The 26,923-nt window shown below is 38.6% G+C and overlaps 1 protein-coding gene across 1 annotated transcript in view; it reads left to right on the top strand.

Annotated features, from left to right (window-relative positions):
- Positions 1–8,506: 8,506 nt before the first annotated feature.
- Positions 8,507–26,923, top strand: part of HACD1 (3-hydroxyacyl-CoA dehydratase 1) — a 136,291-nt gene continuing 117,874 nt past the window's right edge. The window contains exon 1 of the mRNA XM_053713978.1: positions 8,507–8,681. Within this exon, the coding sequence (XP_053569953.1) occupies positions 8,566–8,681 (116 nt within the window). The 5' untranslated portion in view covers positions 8,507–8,565. The remainder of the gene's footprint in view (positions 8,682–26,923) is intronic.

Consider the following 26,923-nt stretch of genomic DNA (forward strand, 5'->3'; position numbering starts at 1 on the left):
AGACCTCCCCCTATATGGGGAGTAACAGGTATTAAACTGCTAAGAACAGTACTACTTAGCACAACCTAGTTACCATGGGTCCCAGACCGCATGTCTTGTTGTTATACTTTGTCAGGGTAATCATGCAGGCCATATAGACCTCCCCAGATAGGGGGAGTAACAGGTATTAAAGTGCTAAGAATAGTACTACTTAACACAACCTAGTTACCATGGGTCCCAGACCACATGTTTTGTTGTTATACTTTGTCAGGGTAATCATGCAGGCCATATAGACGTCCCCCGATATGGGGAGTTACAGGGATTAAAGTGCTAAGAACAGTGGGGGGGCGGGGTTAGCCGCCGAGGAGACAGGACGTGTATGGCAGGAGCTCCTCTAATAGACCTAAATTCTAGTGGCTTATCTCTCCCAACTTTAACAAATATGGTGCTTCTAAGCGAGAAACTAACTCAGGACTCCATACACTCAAGCTTGGAGAAAAAGAAAGGAAAAAAAAGGTTGAGATTTGATCCCTAATCGAATCTTCATAGTAGCCGCGTAGACGCCATTGCGACTCATAACGCATTGCTCTGAAGACCCTGAGAACTGCAGCTACTAAGTGCCCATTGTGGAAGGTCTATGCATTAAAACGTCGTACCTACAGCCTCATTGACAGACAACATGGTGGAGATTTACTTGCAGGGTGAGCTATCAAGTAGTCAGACTGTGAAGACCACCGACACAGTACTAGAAGATATACTGAGGCTTTTGACAGACGCACTCAATAAATTCGAATTACGACTCCTTGAGGTCTGCAATGAGGTATTTGTGAATGTAGAGAACTTAGACCATGCTGCAGCGCATCAGACAGTAGCGCGCAGTAAACTAAAGGCCAGTACAGTGTTGCATGAGGGACATGACACGGAAGATGAACTGAACTTTCCAAACCATATGGCTCTTACATATTTCATGACCGGTTTGCTGCCTAAGACTATTCACTCGACTCCGATCCCTGCCTCAGAAGCCTACCACACCTACAGGTTCGAGCGGCTTAGAACACAGGAAACAAAGGTGGATAGAGACCGATCCTTTAAGACCAAAGATGTGAGACACTGTCACCAGATTGGGACTGTTGCTGACGATTCACCTAGCTGGGAGGCTACCACTGTGCAGTTAGCTTCAAAGTCTGATAGAGAAGGCCAACAATTTGCTATGGTGGCTATCCTTAAAACCGGAGTTGGTTAACTAACTAGCCCTCTCACAGCTACTGCCTGGTAATGCAGACTAGCAGACGATAGTCAACGGGCAGGCTAGAGCTACATAAGACACTGTTTCATATGAGAGACATATTAGTTAATATATATAATATATTGGTTTTATTGTTATGTTTGCAACAGTTATTCTATATTTAATTGACAGCCTGCAGCGCAATACAGTTATTGTTTATAGGTCAGAAAGCTGGTTATAGATTATGAAAATTCTGCCAGTAAGCTTCATTTCAATAGCAAGTAGTTGTGACACGTAAGGCAGAGATGGTATATCTTATTCTAGGCTGGATGTCTCTCTGGGAGGTCTGAGACATTTAGGATGACTTATAGATATACATCCATGCTGATATTTAGATCAATGACGCAGTTAACAAAACAAAATATATACCTGCTGTTAATGCTGTGCAATGTTTTTTTTTTTTTCTTTTTTCTTTCGGTCCGGTTATTATTGCATGTTTGCAATTGTCTCTCACCAATGTTTTTCTAATCATGTTAGCACTGTTCGTTTCCTAAATGTTTTTTTTTTTCTTTTTTGGTGGTTTGGTGTACATAACTCTTTGCCTTGCCTGGGGTGTGTAGAAAATGTCACATATATGTATATGTTGTACTGAGCTGAGAGGTAGTGAGTGCTGCTGTTGAACATGCAGGTATATCCAATAGAATTTAGATTAGGCTCTATCACAGCTGCTGACCTCAGTTTTTATTACTCACATTTTAGCTTAATACATGGGCTTATTGTACACTGAGAGGAGACAGTCAGGTGATAATTAAATATAGAGTCTGAGTCAACCTATTTACCCATTATATATTTTCTTCATAAATATACTCATGGGTCCACTGCTCGCGGCCGGGGCGGTGAGGCTAATGGGTATTAATATATTTCTCTCATGGGTGATGCAATACCTGGATTTAAGGACTCCTATATGCCTGTAGCGGCTTGTATATAACCTGTGACCATGCTAGCCTAAAAAAGAGACATAACTGCCATTATACATATATTATCAGTAGGATAGGTCTATATGATCTTCCTTTATTTCTCTACATATTGGCTCAATTTACACTATCAGACGAGACTCGATGACAAAATTATATTTGTATTTCTGTGGTAATGTCTGTTGATTATTGTTGGACACTATAAGGTGATGTTTTAACTGCTAGTTCCTAAAATATACTTCCTCATATGTAAATACTGGTGTGGCAGTCAGGTTAATATTCATGTCTCCTAAAAAGGAACCATTAGAGCTGGTTTATTGTATAGCCATTATCATATGTGGTCAAAACACTATTTAAAAACACCCACCACCCATATATTATAGAATATTGATGTTTAGTGCCCAAGTTATAGTCAGGTACTTTATCCCGTTTCATTACACGTTATATGTGCGTTACCTTAGGGTACGAAACTGCCTATAAGCTAGTGTTAGGAAACCTTTGCTACGTGAATATATTTATAGAGTTTGTCATGTGGCCATAATCTTTAGAATAGTGACTCCGCCCCCCCCCCCAAACTTGTTTACTGGTTAAACAATAAGAACACAGATTCTATTGAATCTTCCCAGATACCCATTATTTAGCTACATCCATATAGCGGCTATTAAGAATCCCCTCCCTTGTCTATCTACTATTCCCTTTATTCTGTTGCAGTTGAATGCCTGAGGTCATACTGGTCCTTATTTGCTCTTATTGGAATAGGTAGTAGAATATATAAATAAAAATGAGGTCTTACTATTATAATTCAATTTCAGGGACAGAGTGTTAGAACAAGCAATATTATGGATACAATTGGTTTCTGAACCAGAGACATGTACAATCTTCAATCTTGGGCTAAACTATACCACAGTCTTTATGAAGATTACTATTTATTATACTGTTCTGTCTGTCTAAACATAGTCTCATCTTTTATTGTAACATGTTCCCTGAGAAAATCTGTATTTTATATGTATGTTTTGAAAACCTCAATAAAAATTAAAAAAAAAAAAAAAAAAAAAAGTGCTAAGAACAGTACTACTTAACACAACCTAGTTACCATGGGTCCCAGACTGGATGTTTTGTTGTTATACTTTGTCAGGGTAATCATTAAGGCCATATAGACCTCCCCCGATATGGGGAGTAACAGGTATTAAACTGCTAAGAACAGTACTACTTAACACAACCTAGTTACCATGAGTCCCAGACCGCATGTCTTGTTATACTTTGTCAGGGTAATCATGCAGGCCATATAGACCTCCCCCGATATGGGGAGTAACAGGTATTAAACTGCTAAGAACAGTACTACTTAACACAACCTAGTTACCATGGATCCCAGACTGCATGTCTTGTTGTTATACTTTGTCAGTGTAATCATGCAGGCCATATAGACCTCCCCAGATAAGGGGAATAACAGGTATTAAAGTGCTAAGAATAGTACTACTTAACACAACCTAGTTACCATGGGTCCCAGACCACATGTTTTGTTGTTATACTTTGTCAGGGTAATCATGCAGGCCATAGAGACCTCCCCCGATAGGGGGCGTTACAGGGATTAAAATGCTAAGAATAGTACTACTTAACACAACCTAGTTACCATGGGTCCCAGACCACATGTTTTGTTGTTATACTTTGTCAGGGTAATCATGCAGGCCATAGAGACCTCCCCCGATAGGGGGCGTTACAGGGATTAAAATGCTAAGAATAGTACTACTTAACACAACCTAGTTACCATGGGTCCCAGACCGGATGTTTTGTTGTTATACTTTGTCAGGGTAATCATGCAGGCCATATAGACCTCCCCCGATAGGGGGAGTTACAGGGATTAAAGTGCTAAGGGGGAGTTACAGGGATTAAAGTGCTAAGAATAGTACTACTTAACACAACCTAGTTACCATGGGTCCCAGACCGCATGTCTTCTTGTTGTTATACTTTGTCAGGGTAATCATGCAGGCTATATAGACCTCCCCCGATAGGGGGAGTTACAGGGATTAAAGTGCTAAGGGGGAGTTACAGGGATTAAAGTGCTAAGAACAGTACTACTTAACACAACCTAGTTACCATGGGTCCGAGACCGCATGGTTTATTATTATACTTTGTCAGGGTAATTATATATCTATCAAATCTATCTATTTATCTTCTATCGATTCTATCTAACTATCAATCTATGTATATCTATCTATCAAATCTATCTCGTGGCCGGACTGATTTGAGACAGCCACTTGTGTTTAGGCCACATTTGAAGTAGGAGGACAGACCAATCATCTTCTTCCATCTCCCTGTTCCAAAAATGCAGGCCATATAGACCTCCCCCGATAGGGGGAGTAACAGGTAGTAAACTGCTAAGAATAGTACTACTTAACACACCACGGGTCCCAGACTGCATGTCTTATTGTTATACTCTGTCAGGGAAATTATATATCTATCAAATCTATCTATTTATCTATCGAATCTATCTAACTATCAATCGTATCTATCAAATATATATTGCATCTATTGATCTATGTAATTCGTATCTATCAAATGTATATTGCATCTTTTGATCTATGTAATTCGTATCTATCAAATGTATATTGCATCGATTGATCTATGTAATTCGTATCTATCAAATGTATATTGCATCTATTGATCTATGTAATTTGTATCTATCATATGTATGTATATTGCATCTATTGATCTATGTAATCTATGTATCTATCAGATCTATCTATCTCGTGGTTGTGCAAATGGACTGTTTGCAGTTGTTTGCGGTGCGTTACACGGGGAGTTTGGTCTTTCACTGTGAAGCGGGCGTATTCCTTACACTACCTGATCGATACAACATCATACCTGATGTTTTAAAGCCCGTTATTAAAAAAAAAATTAGGAATGTTAGGTGATTAAGGCCCTATGGGTTAAAACCAGACTCTGCATCAACTATGTAATTTTTCGTGGGAGTTTTGCCATGGATCCCCCTCCGGCATGTCTCAGTCCAGGTGTTAGTCCCCTTGAAACAACTTTTCAATCACTATTGTGGCCAGAAAGAGTCCTTATGGGTTTTAAAGTTTGCCTGCCTATTGAAGTCAATAGCGGTTCGCAACAGTAGCGGAAGTTCAAGTCCGCTGTTCACGAACCGAAATTTTAAGGTTCGCAACATCACTAGTCTTTAGCAGTCTATGGCAGCACTGCATAAACTGCTCACCTAGGATTACCCTTTAACAAAGGATATCAGGTAAACTTAGCAAAACTAATGACAGAAGCAAATTGGAAATGTGTTTAAAATGTTATGCTCTATCTAATCAATTTAAGTTTAATTTAGACTTTACTGTCCCTGCTTGCTGAGTTCCAGCATTTTGACTTTTTTGATATTCTTTGGTGCAATCTGGTTGCTTTTTGCTTCTAATGATTCCTGTGGTTGAATCTAATCTTTATACCTCACACTCTTATTATGGGGCTGAGTTCCTGGGACAACGCAAAGATTTTTTAATATATTAGTCTTGTATACTGCAAGTGAGATTTGGGTTGTTTTGGGATCCTAAAGCACCCTATTAAATATTATTAAGCTAACTGTTTTGCTGTTAATATAAAGGTTAATTGTCACATGGCTTCCTAGGATCTCCATGTGGGAAAGTGACATTAAGTTCATATGCTATTATCAAATGGGATGAGGCTTAGGTGCTTATGGGTCCATAAAATCTGCAACAACATAGGAACTCATATTCAGTTAATTTTGTTTGTAGCAGGGGTCAGAAGTAGAGAAAATTGAGATACCCTCGAGGATTGCAAATGCATTTCCTCAGAATTAAAGGGACAGTCAACACCAGAATTTTTGTTGTTTAAAAAGAAAGATAATACCTTTATTACCCATTCCCCAGTTTTGCACAACCAACACAGTTATATTAATATACTTTTTACCTCTGTAATTATCTTGTATCTAAGCTTCTGCTGACTGCCCCTTATTTCAGTTCTTTTGACAGACATGCAGTTTAGCCAATCAGTGCTCAGTCCTAGGTCACTTTACGTGCATGAGCTCAATGTTATCTATATGAAACATGTGAACAAATGCCCTTTAGTGGTCAAAATGTATTCAGATTAGAGGCAGTCTTCAAGGTCTAAGAAATTAGCATATGAACCTCCTAGTTTTAGCTTTCAACTAAGAATACCAAGAGAACAAAGCAAAATTGGTGATAAAAGTAAATTGGGAAGTTGTTTAAAATTGCATACCCTATTTAAATCATGAAAGATTTTTTTGGACTTGACTGTCCCTTTAATAGTAAATAAATAAATTGATAAGAACCCAAATTTGTGCTTCCACTAGCAAATAGATTGTAGTTAGTTTTTTTTATTAAAGAGCTACATTGCTATAATCATGTCTGATGCCAGAGAGCTGTTCTCACAAACATCTTCATTGTGAAACTAAATCAAGCTACTGGGAGAATGTTCTGATATAAGCATGTTGGGCTAAAATATTGAATTAAATGGCACATGTAACATGTTTTCTATTCAATACAGTCCTGTTTAATCTCAGCTATTGTAATGTCAAAAATAAAAATATATACTACATATATATGTGTTGCAATATTTAAAATATAAATAGTAATAAATAGTTACTGTGAGTGTAGATTCAGTATATATATTTCTTTCAGTGAAAGTCTCACAATGCACAGTTATATAAACTAGCCAGGCAGTAAATGAAACCATGTATTTAAATACTGAGCTTTAGGTTTATATATTTTTTAAAGAAAAAACGTTCTTTTGTGATTCAGACACAGTATACATATTTTTAAAAAAAATCCAATTTACTTCTATTATCAAATTTGCTTTGCTCCCCATGATCATCTTTGTTGAGGAGATACCTAGGTTGGCATCTGAAACACTACATGGCAGGAACTAGTGCTGTCACCTAGTGCTATTGCAAATGGATAGCATTCTTGCAAAACAGTTGCTATATAGTGCTCCAGAAATGGGTCAGGTCCTAAGCATATGGCTCTGCTTTTAAACAAAAACAAAGAGATCAAAAATAATTGATAATAGAAGTAAATTAGAAAGTTGCTTAAAATCACATGCTCAATCTGAATCAAGAAATAAAAACATTGGGTTTCATATCTTTATGGTTTTTTGCAAAGAGAATTCTTTCTAAAAAATGTTTCTCTCTGATACAAGACAAGAGAAACAAAGAATTTGCTAAAGCAACTTTAAAGTGACATTAAAGGGACATGAAACCCAACATTTTTCTTTTTTGAATGAGATAGAGGATACAATTTTAAACAACACTACAATTTACGTCTATTATTTAATTTGCTTCATTCTTCAGATATCTTTTGTTGAAGAAATAGCAATGCACATGGGTAAGCCAATCACACAAGGCATCAATTTGAAGCCACCAATCAGCAGTTACTTAAGCATATTTAGATATGCTTTTGAACAAAGTATATCAAGAAAATGAAGCAAATTAGATAACAGAAGTAAATTAGAAAGTTGTTTAAAATTGCATGCTCAATCTGAATCATGAAAGAAAATTTTTGGGTTTCATGTCCCTTTAAAGACAATATTATACTATTGCCTTCAAAGGGAGATAGAAAATAGTATTATTATTATCATTATAAATTGCACTTCCTACTAATGGTACTTGTCTAATAAATACTCAGTGAGCAATAATAGGAAGTACCTATCCGCCAGAGTGTTTGTAGAAAGTGCCTATCAGCCAATGAACAATAGTAGGAATCTCACAACTAATACTACTGTACTAACTCCAATTTAAATTCAAATAACTTTTCCCTTTTTTCATATTTAAGACTATTTGTGCAAATAAATATAAAGTGTAAAGTTGCTTTTTTATTTCTAGATTTTTCTTTTAATTTAAAGTTCCTTTAACTTTTTTTTAATGTATTTTAATCAGATTAAACAGTTTTATCCAATTCTAAAACATGAACAATCATACAAATATTTTTAATATAAAAAAGCAATCACAATTAGCAATACCAGTTTTTAATAATTCTCATTTTCCAAAGCTGCATGAAGTTTACGACATAATGGAGAAAGATATTTAATATTATAATAAAAACACATTTAAGGGTTATTTATTACCATATCATTAATTAGTGCTCAAGGAGAGAGATGCCCTTGTTTATCACAGTGTAATCAACACCTATAATAAACTAGACTGTAGTAACTATTGTGGGTCTTGCTTTGTGCCCAGTTAGTACTGTGCTCCCCTTAAAATAAGCAGTACAATAAAGACAAAGCTATTGAAAGACTCCTCCCTAATGCTCTATTACTGGAGAGTTTGTGTGCCAGTAAATGTTACATTTGTCAGCCTCAGCTGTCAGCTTTGCTTCAAGCTACAGCCTGACCTGCAGCCTGTCCTGTGAAGCTATGGCATCCAGTGAAGACGAAGGGTCTGTGGAAGAGAAGGAAAATACCAAGAAAAGGACAATCGGCCCTGTGGCTACAGCATGGCTCACCTTTTACAACATTGCAATGACTGCTGGGTATGTACCTGTTTATACATTGACTGGAATGCTTGTGTCCTTCCTGTAACTTATACATATTGCTGTGAGATGAATTTAGAGTAACTTTACTTGTAACACAATCTGCTCAGGTTTATGGTGCTGATTTGATTCATTCCACAGTGTTAAACAACTATATCACAAAACGTATATTATTTAGATCTATTTTATCAAAACGTGTCATTGTGGCACAAATGACCTTTCAATTGTCACCCACTAAATATCATGTTTAAATATATAGTTGTTATTACATTTTCAAATAATAAATAATATAGTGATACGGTAATACATTACATTTCTTATGAACCAGGTAAGTTTATATAATACATATTATTTTTCTGAGTTTGCAGAGTATAAACTTAGAGTTTCAGTAAAACAATACTTTATAACCCACACACCTAGTGTGATATCATTATAGTTTTCTGCAACATATAAAGAACAAATTACAAATGTATTTACATTTAGAATAAACAGTGTAAGTGGTGAATGGAGAGCAGTGAGTTTGCCCCTTATTTGCCTTGCATTTCCTAATACGGTGCATTACAGCAGCAGCTGTGTCCTCCTACAGCGGTCCCTGGGGTTAAGTATAGCCTGATCCAGGAATGTCAGGGGCGGGGAAAGTGCTTCCCTATGCACATTTTACTGTAACCAAAGCATGTATCCTTTTACTGTGTATTCAGAGGGTGATCTTGCAAACACAAATGAGTAGCTCACACATTTTATGTGGCTAACAAGATACGTTTATATGGCAGTTGTCACCATCACTGGTCCAGCTGCACAGTTTACTAATACAATGAAATAGCTGTACCGTTATAATACATACATGTAACTAGATATTTACTTATAAAATGTACTGGACTCATAAATTACTATTTAATACATTCTCTGTAATAAATAAACCTGACAAGTTCATTTGCACTTATAGCAGGACCCTCTCCTGTGCACCTGTTGATGTGTTACAAATTATGTCTAGCACTGAGTTTATGGACAGTTGGAGTAGTAAAATAGCAGTTAGCAGTGTAGATTATGACCTCACATATATGCATATTTTCTAAATATGTTTATTAAAATCACTGTTATCATTATCACTATTACTAATACTACTACTAATAATATTGAGTTTTAAATATGTGCATTTATTATTATTATTTCCTAAATCATTTATTTATAACACATCAGCAGTTTTTGTAGTACTGAATTTGGAAGCTAGCTGATAAATTACAATGTGAGAATTACTGCAAATAGCATTTTTTTATTCAGACCCACAAAGATATATGCACAAGGGCACTGTTCGAGAGAATTTACAACTAAAATAAAATAGTTATCTCCACAATAAACGCATAGTTAAAGTGCCATGATACCCAAATGTTGAAACACTTTAAAGTGATGCAGCATAGCTGTAAAACGTTGACTAGAAAACTTCACTTGAACATCTCTATGTAAAAAAGAAAGATATTTTACCTCAAAATGTCCTAAGTATTCAAACCCAATTGCAAAGGACTTTAAGCAGCAAATCAGTATGTCTGTCCCGAGACAGCTAAGGGAGTGAGCTTTTGTGCACTCTCATCTTATTTCCCTATTCAGTGTAAGGAAGTTTACAATGAAATCTCATGAAAGTTAAGTCAAATCTCATGAGATTACAGTAAAAGAGTTCATGACCTCAGCACTGCTGATGCTGATTGGCTGCTGTTCATTTCTTAATTTTTTTTTACCTGCAGCTGAGCAACAGCTGAAGTATAACTTTTTACACAGAACTTACTCTCCTGAGCTGAGGAAGTTGTGAGGTAAAATATCTTCTTTTTTACATAGAGATGCTCAGGTGATATTTTCCTCTCAGCTTTTTACAGTTACACTGCATCAGTTTTAAGTGATTTAGCATATGAGTATTATGTCCCTTTAAAAACAACAGCAGGATGGATATCTGGTTTTAAAGGGCCATTATTGCCAAATAATATCATGCTCTAATTCATTACAGCAGGTCATATTAAAATGAGTGACCCTTCACCTCTAAATGTTTAACCCCGCAAAGGGATTGAAAACATAAAGTACTACTCTTGAAATAAAGAGAGGTGCAGGGTTGATAGTTTTAAATTACTTATAAATAAGAGCATGTCTTTTTTTCCCATCAGGGTTTTATCAGGGTTTGATGGGACAGCAAACACCTTGAGATTGTAGATTAAAATGCTTAATTAATTATGTATAATGCATCAACTCTGCAAAATGCTTTAATTACCCCCCTTTTACTGTCATTTAAGTCTGAAAATAATTTTCCATTTCTAAGAATGCAAAGTTCACATGGTAGGTTTCATAAGCCTGACCCTGCCACATATCTGTCCCTTATTAGCTTCAGCAGAGAAGAACTGCTAAACAAAGCATGGTTTACTAACATAATGACTGTGGTTAACTGTGTCTTCCCCAGAAGCAAGCCTGGACTAGCTCCTATAAACAAGACAAGTGGTGGATGGAGTCTGGCTATTGGAATTTACATTAAACAAGGTGTTGATGCATTTAAAAAAAAACAAAAAACTGTCCCCTCAGTGGTCTGCATTATATTAGGCCTGATGATGTCCTTAAACTATGTCACTTTTAGGTTTTGTTAATGGAAGTTTAGAGTTGGAGAGAGTGTGAATGGGAATGAGAGTTGCAAGCAGGGGAGCAGTTTTTTTTTTTGAATGCCTGAATGACAAGTCTTTCATCTGTAGGAGGAGAAGCTGGGAGTGTATTTGAAAATTAGGTTTTACATATGAGGGTGGGCAGTGTTGTTGAATGCTGCCTACAAGTATTTTAAAAATGTTTTTAGAAAAGTATGGGAGCCAATGGCCCCTAGTTATCAAGCCGTCAAGCTCAAATACGCTGGAATTCCGCAGCGTATTTGTGGCGAGGCTGATTCGCCTTAGTTATCAAGCCCTACAGACCGGCAAAAGTAGAATCTGGTGACGTAAGCATCGATCCGCCGGACTCAGTCCGACACAGATCGATTCTTACGTCACTCCAGATGTTCCGAACGCAAGTTCGGCACAATCTGACTACATTTGGGAGTTATGAAAATCCCAACAGGTACGCTCGGCACTTTTACGGCCCAGCGTACCTGGTTTTCAATCCGCCGCCCTGGAGGTGGCGGATCCCATAGGAATCAATGGGAGTCAGACCATAGCGAAAGTTCAAGTTCGCTGCTGCCTGACATCCCATTCATTCCTATGGGAAGTGTGTACACCTAACACCCTAACATGTACCCCGAGTCTAAGCACCCCTAATCTGCCCCCCCTACACCGCCGCCACCTATATTAAACATTTTAACCCCTAAACTGCCTCTCCCGGCCCCGCCGCCACCTACATAATACCTATTAACCCCTATCCTGCCCCCCTATACCGCCGCCACACCTAATAAATGTATTAACCCCTATTCTGCCGCTCCCGGACCCCGCCGCAACAAAATAAATAGTTTAACCCCTAAACCGCCGCTCCCAGACCCCGCCGCCACCTATATTATACTTATTAACCCCTAATCTGCCCCTCCTACACCGTCGCCACCTATAATATTTTTATTAACCAATATTCTGCCCCCCCTATACCGCCGCAACCTATAATAAAATTATTAACCCCTAAAGCTAAGTCTAACCCTAACCCTAACACCCCCCTAAATTAAATCTAATTTAAATCTAACAAAATAAATTAACTCTTATTAACTAAATTATTCCTATTTAAAGCTAAATACTTACCTGTAAAATAAACCCTAAACTAGCTACAATATAACTAATAGTTACATTGTAGCTATTTTAGGATTTTTTTTATTTTACAGGCAACTTTGTATTTATTTTAACTAGGTACAATAGCTATTAAATAGTTAATAACTATTTAATAACTACCTAGCTAAAAGAAATACAAAATTACAAGTAAAATAAATCCTAACCTAAGTTACAATTAAACCTAACACTACACTATCATTTAATAAATTAAATAAATTAAATACAAATACCTACAAATAAATACACTAACTAAAGTACAAAAAATAAAAAAAGAACTAAGTTACAAAAAAATTAAAAAATAATTTACAAATATTATAAAAATATTACAAAATGTTATGCTAATTACACCTACTCTAAGCCCCCTAATAAAATAACAAAGCCCCCCAAAATAAAAAAATTCCCTACCCTATTCTACATTTAAAAGATACCAGCTCTATTACCGTACCAGCCCTTAAAAGGGCCGTTTGCGGGGCATGCCCCAAAGAAAACCGCTATCTTGCCTGTAAAATAAATATACAACCCCCCCAACATTAAAACCCACCACCCACACACCCCTACTCTAACCCAAACCCCCCTTAAATAAACCTAACACTACACCCCTGAAGATCTTCCTACCTTGAGTCGTCTTCACTCAGCCGAGCTGAATTCTTCATCCAATCTGGGCGATGTCTTCATCCAAGCGGGGGCTGAAGAGGTCCATCATCCGGCTGAAGTCTTCATCCAAGCGGGGGCTGAAGAGGTCCATCATCCGGCTGAAGTCTTCATCCAAGCGGGGGCTGAAGAGGTCTTCCATCCGGCTGAAGTCTTCTATCAAGCGGCATCTTCAATCTTCTTTCTTCCGGCTCCATCTTCATCCCGCCGACGCGGAACATCCTTCCTCCACGACGAACTCCCGATGAATGAAGGTTCCTTTAAGGGACGTCAAGTTCAATCCGATTGGCTGATCCAATCAGCCAATCAGATTGAGCTCGCATTCTATTGGCTGATCGGAACAGCCAATAGAATGCAATCTCAATCTGATTGGCTGATTGGATCAGTCAATTGGATTGAACTTGAATCTGATTGGCTGATTCCATCAGCCAATCAGATTATTCCTACCTTAATTCCAATTGGCTGATAGAATCCTATCAGCCAATCGGAATTCGAGGGACGCCATCTTGGATACCGTCCCTTAAAGGAACCTTCATTTGTCAGGAGTTCGTCGTGGAGGAAGGATGTTCTGCGTCAGCGGGATGAAGATGGAGCCGGAAGAAAGATGATTGAAGATGCCGCTTGATAGAAGACTTCAGCCGGATGGAAGACCTCTTCAGCCCCCGCTTGGATGAAGACTTCAGCCGGATGATGGACCTCTTCAGCCTCCGCTTGGATGAAGACATCGCCCGGATTGGATGAAGAATTCGGCTCAGCTGAGTGAAGACGACTCAAGGTAGGAAGATCTTCTGGGGGGTAGTGTTAAGTTTTTTTAAGGGGGGTTTGGGTGGGTTAGAGTAGGGGTGTGTGGGTGGTGGGTTTTAATGTTGTGGGGGTTGTATTTTTATTTTACAGGCAAAAGAGCTGTTTTCTTTGGGGCATGCCCCGCAAAAGGCCCTTTTAAGGGCTGGTAAGGTATTAGAGCTGGTATCTTTTAAATGTAGAATAGGGTAGGGAATTTTTTTATTTTGGGGGGCTTTGTTATTTTATTAGGGGGCTTAGAGTAGGTGTAATTAGCTTAAAATTGTTGTAATATTTTTATAATGTTTGTAAAATATTTTTTTTATTTTTTGTAACTTCTTTTTTTATTTTTTGTACTTTAGTTAGTGTACTTATTTGTATTTATTTGTAGGTATTTGTATTTAATTTATTTAATGATAGTGTAGTGTTAGGTTTAATTGTAACTTAGGTTAGGATTTATTTTACTTGTAATTTTGTATTTCTTTTAGCTAGGTAGTTATTAAATAGTTAATAACTATTTAATAGCTATTGTACCTAGTTAAAATAAATACAAAGTTACCTGTAAAATAAATATAAATCCTAAAATAGCTACAATGTAATTATTAATTACATTGTAGCTATCTTAGGGTTTATTTTACAGGTAAGTATTTAGTTTTAAATAGGATTTATTTATTTAATGATAGTGTAGTGTTAGGTGTAATTGTAACTTAGGTTAGTTTTTATTTTACAGGTTAATTTCTCTTTATTTTAGCTAGGTAGCTATTAAATAGTTAATAACTATTTAATAGCTATTGTACCTAGTTAAAATAAACTGAAAGTTGCCTGTAAAATAAAAATAAATCCTAAGATAGCTACAATGTAACTATTAGTTATATTGTAGCTATATTAGGGTTTATTTTATAGGTAAGTATTTAGTTTTAAAGAGGATTGAGTTAATAAGAGAAATATTATTTAGATTTATTTAATTAATATTTAAGTTAGGGGGGTGTTAGGGTTAGTGTTAGACTTAGGTTTAGGGGTTAACAATTTTATTACAGTGGCGGCGGTGTAGGGGGGACAGGATAGGGGTTAATAAATGTATTATAGGTGGCGACGGTGTAGGGGGGGCAGATTAGGGGTTAATAAGTTTAATATAGGTTGCGGCGAGGTCCGGGAGCGGCAGTTTAGGGGTTAAACTATTAATTTAGTTGCGGCGAGGTCCGGGATCTGCAGGATAGGGGTTAATAACTTTATTATAGGTGGCGGCGGTATAGGGGGCGCAGGATATGGGTTACTAAGTATAATGTAGGTGGCGGTGGTGTCCGGGAGCGGCGGTTTAGGGGTTAATACATTTATAAGAGAAGCGGCGGGGTCTAGGAGCGGCAGTTTAGGGGTTAATAACTTTATTTAGTTGTTGGGGCTCCGGGGGCGCCGGTATAGGGGGTAGAACAGTGTAGTTAGTGTGGGTGCTTAGTGACAGGCTAGCAATAAAGCTGTCAAAATGCCCGAAGAGCAGCGAGATCGGATGAGTGATAACTATCACAGTCCGCTGCTCATAGCCCCGTACTTGGTGCGCGGCTTTTTGACAGATTTAATGATAACTTAGGCGAAATTTTGCAGGTCCGCGGCGGTGATGGTAGACGAGCTTAGGCGGGCGTATTGAACCGGCGAAGGCAGGTAAAGTAGATGGCTTGATAACTAGGCCCCAGAGGGTGCAGTTGATGATGAACAAGAGTGAGGAAAATGAACAACTCTAAAGAGATAAGGGTTTGGTGCAGCTTTTTGTGCTACAGTTGATGAGGAATGGCTCATTTTTTGGAAATTATTCATAAATCAAGGTGACAGGACCTGCTGGATGTAACTTTTGAAGAGTCAAGTCAAAGGTAGTGCCAATGCAGAGGGTTTGGTCAATAGATATAATTGTAGTATTTTCCACAGATTGCAGGTTTAATAGCAGTGTTGTTGGGAAGGGAGATAATTATAATTGATAAAGTGCTAGATTACAAGGGGATCACTAATTTATCATGCAGACTCGCAGTATTAATTAGCGCTCAGAAAATTATCCAGAGATCTGCTCTCTGGTTAATGTTCTAAAAATGCCTCCAAAATAGAGGGTCTCTTAGTTTCTACAGGAAAAATGCTACATTAAGCAGTTTTTAGGGGTTAAAAGTGGTGAGTGTAGGGTGTTAGAAAAAAAAAACGGCACTGAAAAGTGCCTTTACATTGCGGTCTATAGGAACTGTATATACACATATTAACACATAAATATATATGTATTTAAGCATATAAATATATATTTAAAATTGCTGCCCATCTCTGCGCTACTTACCCCCTTCGCTGCGCTAGTTTTTCATGCCATGTCTCACGGCATGAGAACGAATCTCCCTATGGAAGCACACTCTCATAAACGCAATGCTTCTCAGCAATCTTCGCATTGCGCTCAACTTGTAATACCAGCGCACATTAGCGTGCACTGGTATTATTTAGTGGAGTGCAAATATTTCTTTCGCGAAAGCAATATTTTGTACTCATCTTGTAATCTGGCCCAAAGATAGGTGTGATTAAAATACCTTAATTTGTTAGATATGTTTATATTTTAAGAAAAAAACAATGACTCAAACAGAAGACTTTAATCTTACTGTTAATCACATCTGAACATGTATTCCAATCCTACAACAAATTAAGCAATTGAATGCATTAACCTGTCATATACCTGAACAATATTTTTAGGACATCTGTATTACCTACAGCTGATGAAACTCTTTATAAGCATTGAAAATTGTTTCACATTATAGCACACAATTAATTAACCAGAATTATAGGGACATAATACTCATATGCTAAATCACTTGAAACTGATGCAGTATAACTGTAAAAAGCTGACAGGAAAATATCACCTGAGCATCTCTATGTAAAAAAGGAAGATATTTTACCTCACAATTTCCTCAGCTCAGCAGAGTAAGTTCTGTGTAAAAAGTTATACTCAGCTGCAGACCAGCTGCAGGTAAAAAAAAAATAAAAAAATGAAAAAATGAACAGCAGCCAATCAGCATCAGCAGTGCTGAGGTCATGAAGTCTTTTACTGTGATCTCATGAGATTTGACTTAACTCTCATGAGATTTCATTGTAAACTTCCTTACACTGAATAGGGAAATAACATGAGAGTGCACGAGGCTCATCCCTTCGGCTGTCCCGGGACAGACATACTGATATGCTGCTTAGAAATCCTTTGCAATGGGATGTGGCTACTGAGAAACTTTTGAGGTAAAATATCTTTCTTTTTTACATAGATATGTTCAGGTGATATTTTCTAGTCAGCTTTTTACAGCTATACTGCATCACTTTCAAGTGTTTAAACATTTGGGTATTATGGCCCTTTAACCTTATAATGATTTCCATAAGTCTAAATTATAAACCCTTAACTGTTATAACTTGCACCTCACTTTACCCTGGCTATGAATAGCACCTACTCTCAAAGTATTGACACATTGGATATTGCTCACACCCACCATGAACCCTCTCTCACACAGTTATCTTCACCCCTAAAAACAGGGCTCCTCTATTGTGCCCTAACTCCCCATCTTAACTTTCTTGCAGATCTTCCAGTAATTCTGCTTGACTTTAAATAATGCCATCCATGAATGATTCATCTTTACAGAATGTTTTTTAATTACGGATTTGTTTGCTAATTAGCGAATCAGGGATAAAAGGAGATGGGTGGCATTTTATAATTGCACCCCTTAACAAAGTCTTATTTTTATTTAAAGCATGTGTGTAAATCATTATACTGTAAATGGCTTTGAATGTTCAGATATTTCACAGAATGTAATAGCAGTAATCCAATATATCAAAAGGCAATGTTTCAAGCCATGCATGACTAAGAGTCAGTTGTCTTTAAACGTTTCTTTTTGTCTGTGAGGCTGCATGGATATAGTATATATATGTATTAACTATTGGAGTGCTGCTGTTGCATTTTATAGAATGTTTGGACAGAAGTGTCAAGGTACAGAGCCCTTTGATAGCATTGCACCCTCTTATTATAACATCACTGGTTTTGGACTATTGATTATATTTAAATGTTCCAAGACACATTTGTAGCTATCTGATAATTGTGAGTGTTTTGTTAAGAGGTTTAATGTGTTTACAGAAAAATATTTGTGTGCAAGAAAACTTGTTAGTTACCTGATTGTTGGAACAGGCATATTACTGCAGCCCACAGTTGGGGCTAATTATTACAGTGCTGAAAACGATGGTTAAAGTGACATGAAACCCATTTATTTAACAATTTAAAGCATGGGATTTTAATCAACTTTCCAATTTTCTTCTATTATCTAATTTGCTTCACATAAATTTGGCTGCACATAGATGCTTCTTGCCATTGATATGGTGGCGGTATTGGCATTTTGCTCTCTCCCTCTTGTACCTATCAGTGCCTGCCCCCACTCCCATCTCTCCCTTTCTCTTCATTTGAAGTTCACTGCATTCGCCTGTTCTCCCACTCTCTCTCACAGTGGCAGTCATCTACTGCCCTCCTGAACCAATTTTCTAATTCCTTGTCAACTTTGCCACCTGTTTTCCTCACTTTCTCTTTCAAAATATACCCGCTCTAATACTGGAGGATTTCAACATTCCCATTGATAACCCAACTGCCCGTTGCCTCTAAAATTCTTTCACTCACATCCTCCTTTGGTCTCTCGCAATCCACCCTATTCCCTACTCACCTCAATGGACACTCTGTTATCTTGGTATTTTCCTACCTCTGCTCTATATCTGACTTCACCTGTCACCCTTTTCCCATTTCAGACCACCACCTGCTCACCTATAACCTTCATGTACCAGCTAAAGCCACCTTTCCTTCTCACCTCAAACCTGTAGAACATCACAAATAATGAGTTGCCTGTACCACTAAATATGACTTCTGTTTGCTACACTCTATGGGCTCCATTTATAAAGCAGTGGATGCAGAATTAAATTATATTAGTTTTTATTTAAAAAAAAACAGATTATTGTTGCACTCTGCAACCCAACTCCCTTTCATAGTGTGAAAATGATTATTTATAGTGTGATCTGGAAAAGATTCCATAAACTGTGTGTCACGCTGTCCTGACTAGACACTTGAAATCAAAACTGTGTGTCACGCTGTCCTGACTAGACACTAGAAACCAAACTGTGTGTCACGCTGTCCTGACTAGACACTAGAAATCCAAACTGTGTGTCACGCTGTCCTGACTAGACACTAGAAACCAAACTGTGTGTCACGCTGTCCTGACTAGACACTAGAAATCCAAACTGTGTGTCACGCTGTCCTGACTAGACACTAGAAACCAAAACTGTGTGTCACGCTGTCCTGACTAGACACTAGAAACCAAAACAGTGTGTCACGCCGTCCTGACTAGACACTAGAAACCATTTAAAGCAGACAATACTACAATATCACATAGTCTGGGAAATAAAACTTTGTGACCATAATACGTATACAGTAGATTAGAGGAAAAAAGAAGAGATGTGATACAGCTGTATCACCTAACCAGTAGCACTACCCCTTTAAATTGTAACTGGTCAGCTCCAGCTGCTGTGGCCCACCTGGACATCTACTGGTATCCTGGTAGGCTAATCCAGTTTTAGTTACAGCTAAGCACACAGATCTGCGGTGCACAATAATAGTTCTTGCAGATACGCAGTGAGCATGTTAAACTACTTCTCCAGAAGGAAGCCTGGTAAACTTTTACTTTAGATACACTGATCCCAGATGAATTGAACACACACTATGGCCTCTAGTTATCAAGCCGTCGACTTTCTTGCATTCGACGGCACCAATACGCTCGCCTAAGATGTCTAACATCGCTGCCGCGTACCTGAATACGTTCTCCAAAATTATCAAGAAAGCTGTCAAAAAGATGTGCACCAAGTACGGAGCGATGAGCAGCGGACTGTCGTTAACTAACAGTCATTGATCTCGCTGCTCTTCGGCTTATTCGCAGCTTCCTTAGTACCCTGTCATTAAGCACCCACAGTATACTATACTGTTTTACCCCCTATACCGCCGCTCCCGGACCCCGCCGCACCAAAATAAAGTTATTAACCCCTAAACTGCCGCTCCCAGAGGCCACTGCAACGCTAATAAAGTGTTTAACCCCTAAACTGCCGCTCCCGGAGCCCACCGCCATCTACATTATATGTATTAACCCCTAAACCGCCGCTCCCGACCCCCGCCGCACCTAAATAAAGTTATTAACCCCTAAACCGCCACTCCCGGAGCCCACCACAACTCTAATAAAGTATTTAACCCCTAAACCGCCGCTCCCGGAGCCCACCGCCACCTACATTATATGTATTAACCACTAAACCGCCGCTCCTGGACCCCGCCGCAACTAAATAAAATGTTTAACCCCTAAACCGCTGCTCACGGACCCCACCGGCACCTACATTAAATGTATTAACCAATAAACCGCCGCTCCCGGACCCCATCGCACCTAAATAAAGTTATTAACCCCTAAACCGCCGCTCCTGGATCCCACCACAACTCTAATAAAGTGTTGAACCCCTAAACCGCCGCTCCCGGAGCCCACCGCCACCTACATTATATGTATTAACCCCTAAACCGCCGCTCCCTGACCCCGCCGCAACTAAATAAAATGTTTAACCCCTAAACCGCCGCTCACGGACCCCGCCGCCACCTACATTATATTTATTAGCCCCTTATCTGCCCCCCTACACCGCCACCACTATATTAAATTTATTAACCCCTAAACCTAAGTCTAACACTAACCCTAACACCCCCTAACTTAAATATATTTTAAATTAATCTAAATAAATATTCCTATCATTAAATAAATTATTCCTATTTAAAACTAAATACTTACCAATAAAACAATAGTTACATTGTAGCTATTTTAGGATTTATTTTTATTTTACAGGCAAGTTTGTATTTATTTTATCTAGGTACAATAGTTATTAAATAGTTATTAACTATTTAATAACTTCCTAGCTAAAATAAATACAAATTTACCTGTAAAATAAAACCTAACCTATGTTACAATTACACCTAACACTACACTATCATTAAATTAATTACCTAAACTAAATACAATTAAATACAATTTAATACAATTAAATAAAATTATCTAAAGTACAAAAAACAAACACTAAATTACAGAAAATAATAAAATAATTACACGAATTTTAAACTAATTACACGTAATCAAATACCCCTAATAAAATAAAAAAGCCCCCCAAAATAATAAAAATCCCTACCCTATACTAAATTACAAATAACCCTTAAAAGGGCCTTTTGCGGGGCATTGCCCCAAAGTAATCAGCTCTTTTACCTGTAAAAAGAAAAATACAATACCCCCCAACATTACAACCCACCACCCACACACCCAACCGTACTCTAAAACCCACCCAATCCCCCCTTAATAAAACCTAACACTACCCCCTTGAAGATCACCCTACCTTGATTCGTCTTCACCCAACCGGGCAGAAGTAGTCATCCAGACGGCCAGAAGTCTTCATCCTATCCGGGCAGAAGAGGACCTCCAGACGGGCAGAAGTCTTCATCCAGACGGCATCTTCTATCTTCATCCATCCGGAGCGGAGTGCGTCCATCTTCAAGACATCCGACGAGGAGCATCCTTCCAGGCCGACAACTACCCGACGAATGAATATTCCTTTAAATGACGTCATCAAAGATGGCATCCCTTGAATTCTGATTGGCTGATAGAATTCTATTAGCCAATCGGAATTAAGGTAGGAAAAATCCTATTGACTGATGCAATCAGCCAATTGGATTGAGCTCACATTCTATTGGCTGTTCCAATCAGCCAATAGAATGTGAGCTCAATCCTATTCGCTGATTGGATAAGCCAATAGGATTGAACTTCAATCCTATTGGCTGATTGCATCAGCCAATAGGATTTTTCCTACCTTAATTCCGATTGGCTGATAGAATTCTATCAGCTAATCGGAATTCAAGGGACGCCATCTTGGATGACCTCATTTAAAGGAATATTCATTCGTCGGGTAGTCGTCGGCCTGGAAGTATGCTCCGCGTCAGATGTCTTGAAGATGGACCCGCTCCGCTCCGGATGGATGAAGATAGAAGATGCCGCCTGGATGAAGACTTCTGCCCGTCTGGAGGTCCTTTTCTGCCCATATAGGATGAAGACTTCTGGCCATCTGGAGGACCACTTCTGCCCGGTTGGGTGAAGACATCTCAAGGTAGGGTGATCTTCAAGGGGGTAGTGTTAGGTTTTATTAAGGGGGGATTGGGTGGGTTTTAGAGTATGGTTTGGTGTGTGGGTGGTGGGTTGTAATGTTGGGGGGGTATTGTATTTTTTTTACAGGTAAAAGAGCTGTCCTGACTGTCCTGACTAGAAACTAGAAACCAAAACTGTGTGTCACGCTGTCCTGACTAGACACTAGAAACCATTTAAAGCAGACAATACTACAATATTACATAGTCTGGGAAATAAAACTTTGTGACCATAATACGTATACAGTAGATTAGAGGAAAAAAGAAGAGATGTGATACAGCTGTATCACCTAACCAGTAGCACCACCCCTTTAAATTGTAACTGGTCAGCTCCAGCTGCTGCGGCCCACCTAGACATCCACTGGTATCCTGGTAGGCTAATCCAGTTTTTGTTACAGCTAAGCACACAGATCTGCGGTGCACAATAATAGATCTTTCAGATACGCAGTGAGCATGCTAAACTACTTCTCCAGATGGAAGCCTGGTAAACTTTTACATTAGATACACTGATCCCAGATGAATTGAACACACACTATGGCCTCTAGCTATCAAGCCGTCGACTTTCTTGCATTCAACGGCACCAATACGCTCGCCTAAGATCGCCTAACATCGCTGCCGTGGACCTGTATACGTTCTCCAAAATGATCAAGAAATCTGTCAAAAAGCCGCGCACCAAGTACGGAGCGATGAGCAGTGGACTGTTGTTAACTAACAATCATCGATCTCGCTGCTCTTTGGCTTATTCGCAGCTTTCTTGGTACCCTGTCACTAAGCACCCACACTATACTATACTAATTTACCCCCTATACCGCCACTCCCGGACCCCGCCGCACCTAAATAAAGTTATTAACCCCTAAACCGCTGCTCCCGGAGCCCACCGCAACTCTAATAAAGTGTTTAACCCCTAAACCGCCACTCCCGGAGCCCACCGCAACCTACATTATTTGTATTAACCCCTAAACCGCCACTCCTGGCCCCCGCCGCACCTAAATAAAGTTATTAACCCCTAAACCGCCGCTCTTGGAGCCCACGCAACTCTAATAAAATGTTTAACCCCTAAACCGCCGCTCCCGGAGCCCACCGCCACCTACATTATATGTATTAACCCCTAAACCGCCGCTCCCGGACCCCGCCGCACCTAAATAAAGTTATTAACCCCTAAACCGCCACTCCCAGAGCCCACCGCCACCTACATTATATGTATTAACCACTAAACCGCCGCTCCTGGACCCCGACGCAACTAAATAAAATGTTTAGCCCCTAAACCGCTGCTCACGGACCCCACCGTCACCTACATTATATGTATTAACCCCTAAACCACCGCTCTCAGACCCCGCCGCACCTAAATAAAGTTATTAACCCCTAAACCGCCGCTCCCGGAGCCCACCGCAACTCTAATAAAGTGTTTAACCCCTAAACCGCCGCTCCCGGAGCCTACCGCCACATACATTATATGAATTAACCCCTATACCGCCGCTCCCGCCGCAACTAAATAAAATGTTTAACCCCTAAACCGCCGCTCACGGACCCCGCCGCCACCTACATTATATTTATAAACCCCTAATCTGCCCACCCTACACCGCCACCACTATATTAAATTTATTAACCCCTAAACCTAAGTCTAACACTAACCCTAACACCCCCTAACTTAAATATATTTTAAATTAATCTAAATAAATATTCCTATCATTAAATAAATTATTCCTATTTAAAAATAAATACTTACCTATAAAATAAAGCCTAAGATAGCTACAATATAACTAATAATTACATTGTAGCTATTTTAGGATTTATTTTTATTTTACAGGCAAGTTTGTATTTATTTTAACTAGGTACAATAGTTTAACTATTTAATAACTTCCTAGCTAAAATAAATACAAATTTACCTGTAAAATAAAACCTAACCTATGTTACAATTACGCCTAACACTACACTATCATTAAATTAATTACCTAAACTAAATACAATTAAATACAATTAAATACAATTAAATAAAATTATCTAAAGTACAAAAACAAACAAACACTAAATTACAGAAAATAATAAAATAATTACAAGAATTTTAAACTAATTACACCTAATTTAATACCCCTAATAAAATAAAAAAGCCCCCCAAAATAATAAAAATCCCTACCCTATACTAAATTACAAATAGCCCTTAAAAGGGCCTTTTGCGGGGCATTGCCCCAAAGTAATCAGCTCATTTACCTGTAAAAAAAAATACAATACCCCCCAACATTACAACCCACCACCCACACACCCAACCTTACTCTAAAACCCACCCATTCCCCCCTTAATAAAACCTAACACTACCCCCTTGAAGATCACCCTACCTTGAGATGTCCTCTAGACAGCCAGAAATCTTCATCCTATACGGGCAGAAGAGGACCTCCAGACGGGCAGAAGTCTTCATCCAGGCGGCATCTTCTATCTTCATCCATCCGGAGCGGAGTGGGTCTATCTTCAAGACATACGACGCAGAGTATTCTTCCAGGCCAACGACTCCCCGACAAATGAATATTCCTTTAAATGACGTCATCCAAGATGGCGTCCCTTGAATTCCGATTGGCTGATAGAATTCTATCAGCCAATCGGAATTAAGGTAGGAAAAATCCTATTGGCTGATGCAATTAGCCAATTGGATTGAGCTCGCATTCTATTGGCTGTTCCAATCAGCCAACAGAATGCGAGCTCAATCCTATTGGCTGATTGGATAAGCCAATAGGATTGAACTTCAATCCTATTGGCTGATTGCATCAGCCAATAGGATTTTTCCTACCTTAATTCCTATTGGCTGATAGAATTCTATCAGCCAATTGGAATTCAAGGGATGCCATCTTGGATGACGTCATTTAAAGGAATATTCATTCGTCGGGTAATCGTCGGCCTGGAAGTATGCTCAGCGTCGGATGTCTTGAAGATGGACCCGCTCCGCTCCGGATGGATGAAGATAGAAGATGCCGCCTGGATGAAGACTTCTGCCCGTCTGGAGGGTCCTCTTCTGCCCGGATAGGATGAAGACTTCTGGCCGTCTGGATGACTACTTCTGCCCGGTTGGGTGAAGACGAATCAAGGTAGGGTGATCTTCAAGGGGGTAGTGTTAGGTTTTATTAAGGGGGGATTGGGTGGGTTTTAGAGTAGGGTTGGGTGTGTGGGTGGTGGGTTGTAATGTTACAGGTAAAAGAGCTGATTACTTTAAGGGCTATTTGTAATTTAGTATAGGGTAGGGATTTTTATTATTTTGGGGGGCTTTTTATTTTATTAGGGGGATTAGATTAGGTGTAATTAGTTTAAAATTCTTGTAATTATTTTATTATTTTCTGCAATTTAGTGTTTGTTTTTTTTGTACTTTAGTTAATTTTATTTAATTGTAATTAATTGTAGTTAATTTCGGTAATTAATTTAATAATAGTGTAGTGTTAGGTGTTAGTGTAACTTAGGTTAGGTTTTATTTTACAGGTTCTTTTGTATTTATTTTAGCTAGGTAGTTATTAAATAGTTAATAACTATTTAATAACTATTGTACCTAGTTAAAATAAATACAAAGTTGCCTGTAAAATAAAAATAAATCCTAAGCTAGCTACAATGTAACTCTTAGTTATATTGTAGCTAGCTTAGGGTTTATTTTATAGGTATGTATTTAGTTTTAAATAGGAATAATTTATTTAATGATAGTAATATTTATTTAGATTTATTTAAATTATATTTAAGTTAGGGGGGTTAGGGTTAGACTTTGGTTTAGGGGTTAATAAATTTAATGTAGGTGGCGGCGGTGTAGGGGGGTCAGATTAGGGGTTAATAAATTTAATGTAGGTAGCGGCAGTGTAGGGGGGGTCAGATTAGGGGTTAATAAATATAATGTAGGTGGCGGCGGGGTCCGGAAGCGGAGGTTTAGGGGTTAAACACTTTATTTAGTTGCAACGGGCTTCGGGTGTGGCAGTTTAGGGGTTAATAAGTATAATGTAGGTGGCGGCGGTGTAGGGGGGGGCAGATTAGGGGTTAATAAGTATAATGTAGGTGGCGGCGGTGTAGGGAGGCAGATTAGGGGTATTTAGACTCGGGGTACATGTTAGGGTGTTAGGTGTAGACGTTCCCATAGGAATCAATGGGATATCGGGCAGCAGCGAACATAAGCTTTCGCTGCTGTCAGACTCCAACTGATTCCTATGGCATCCGCCACCTCCAGGGCAGTGGATTGAAAACCAGGTACGCTGGGCCGGAATAGTGGCGAGCTACCTGCTAGTTTTTTGATAACTAGCAAAAGTAGTCAGATAGTGCCGAACTTGCGTTCGGAACATCTGTAGTGACGTAAATATCGATCTGTGTTGGACTGAGTCCGGCGGATCGTATGTTACGTCACTAAATTCTACTTTTGCCGGTCTGTAGGGTTTGATAACTACGGCGAATCAGTCTCGCCACAAATACGCTGCAAAATTCCAGCGCATTTGCGGTTGACAGCTTGATAAATAGAGGCCATTGACTGACATTTCTTTCTATAAAATTATTTATTAGATTATAGTTCTCTGTTTATCATTTGTGCACAACTCTCTCAGAGTAAAATTAATTAGCCCTTTGGATTAGGCAGATTATAATTAGTATTTATTATTAATTAATATTACTCATGAATCTAGAAGCTGAAGAAAATGCAATTTGTAATATGCCATTAGTCTTTGTTTTTTATATTCTGATCCTAATAGACTAACTGATCTTTATGCCTTATAATATTTGTAAATATAAATATATAAGTAGTGATGTTTATGTTTAACATTATGGAGAATAGTTTCAACTGGCTTCTTTTGTGCTGACCATACATC

The sequence above is a fragment of the Bombina bombina genome, chromosome 5 (assembly GCF_027579735.1).
Source record: "Bombina bombina isolate aBomBom1 chromosome 5, aBomBom1.pri, whole genome shotgun sequence".
Lineage (NCBI taxonomy): Eukaryota > Metazoa > Chordata > Amphibia > Anura > Bombinatoridae > Bombina > Bombina bombina.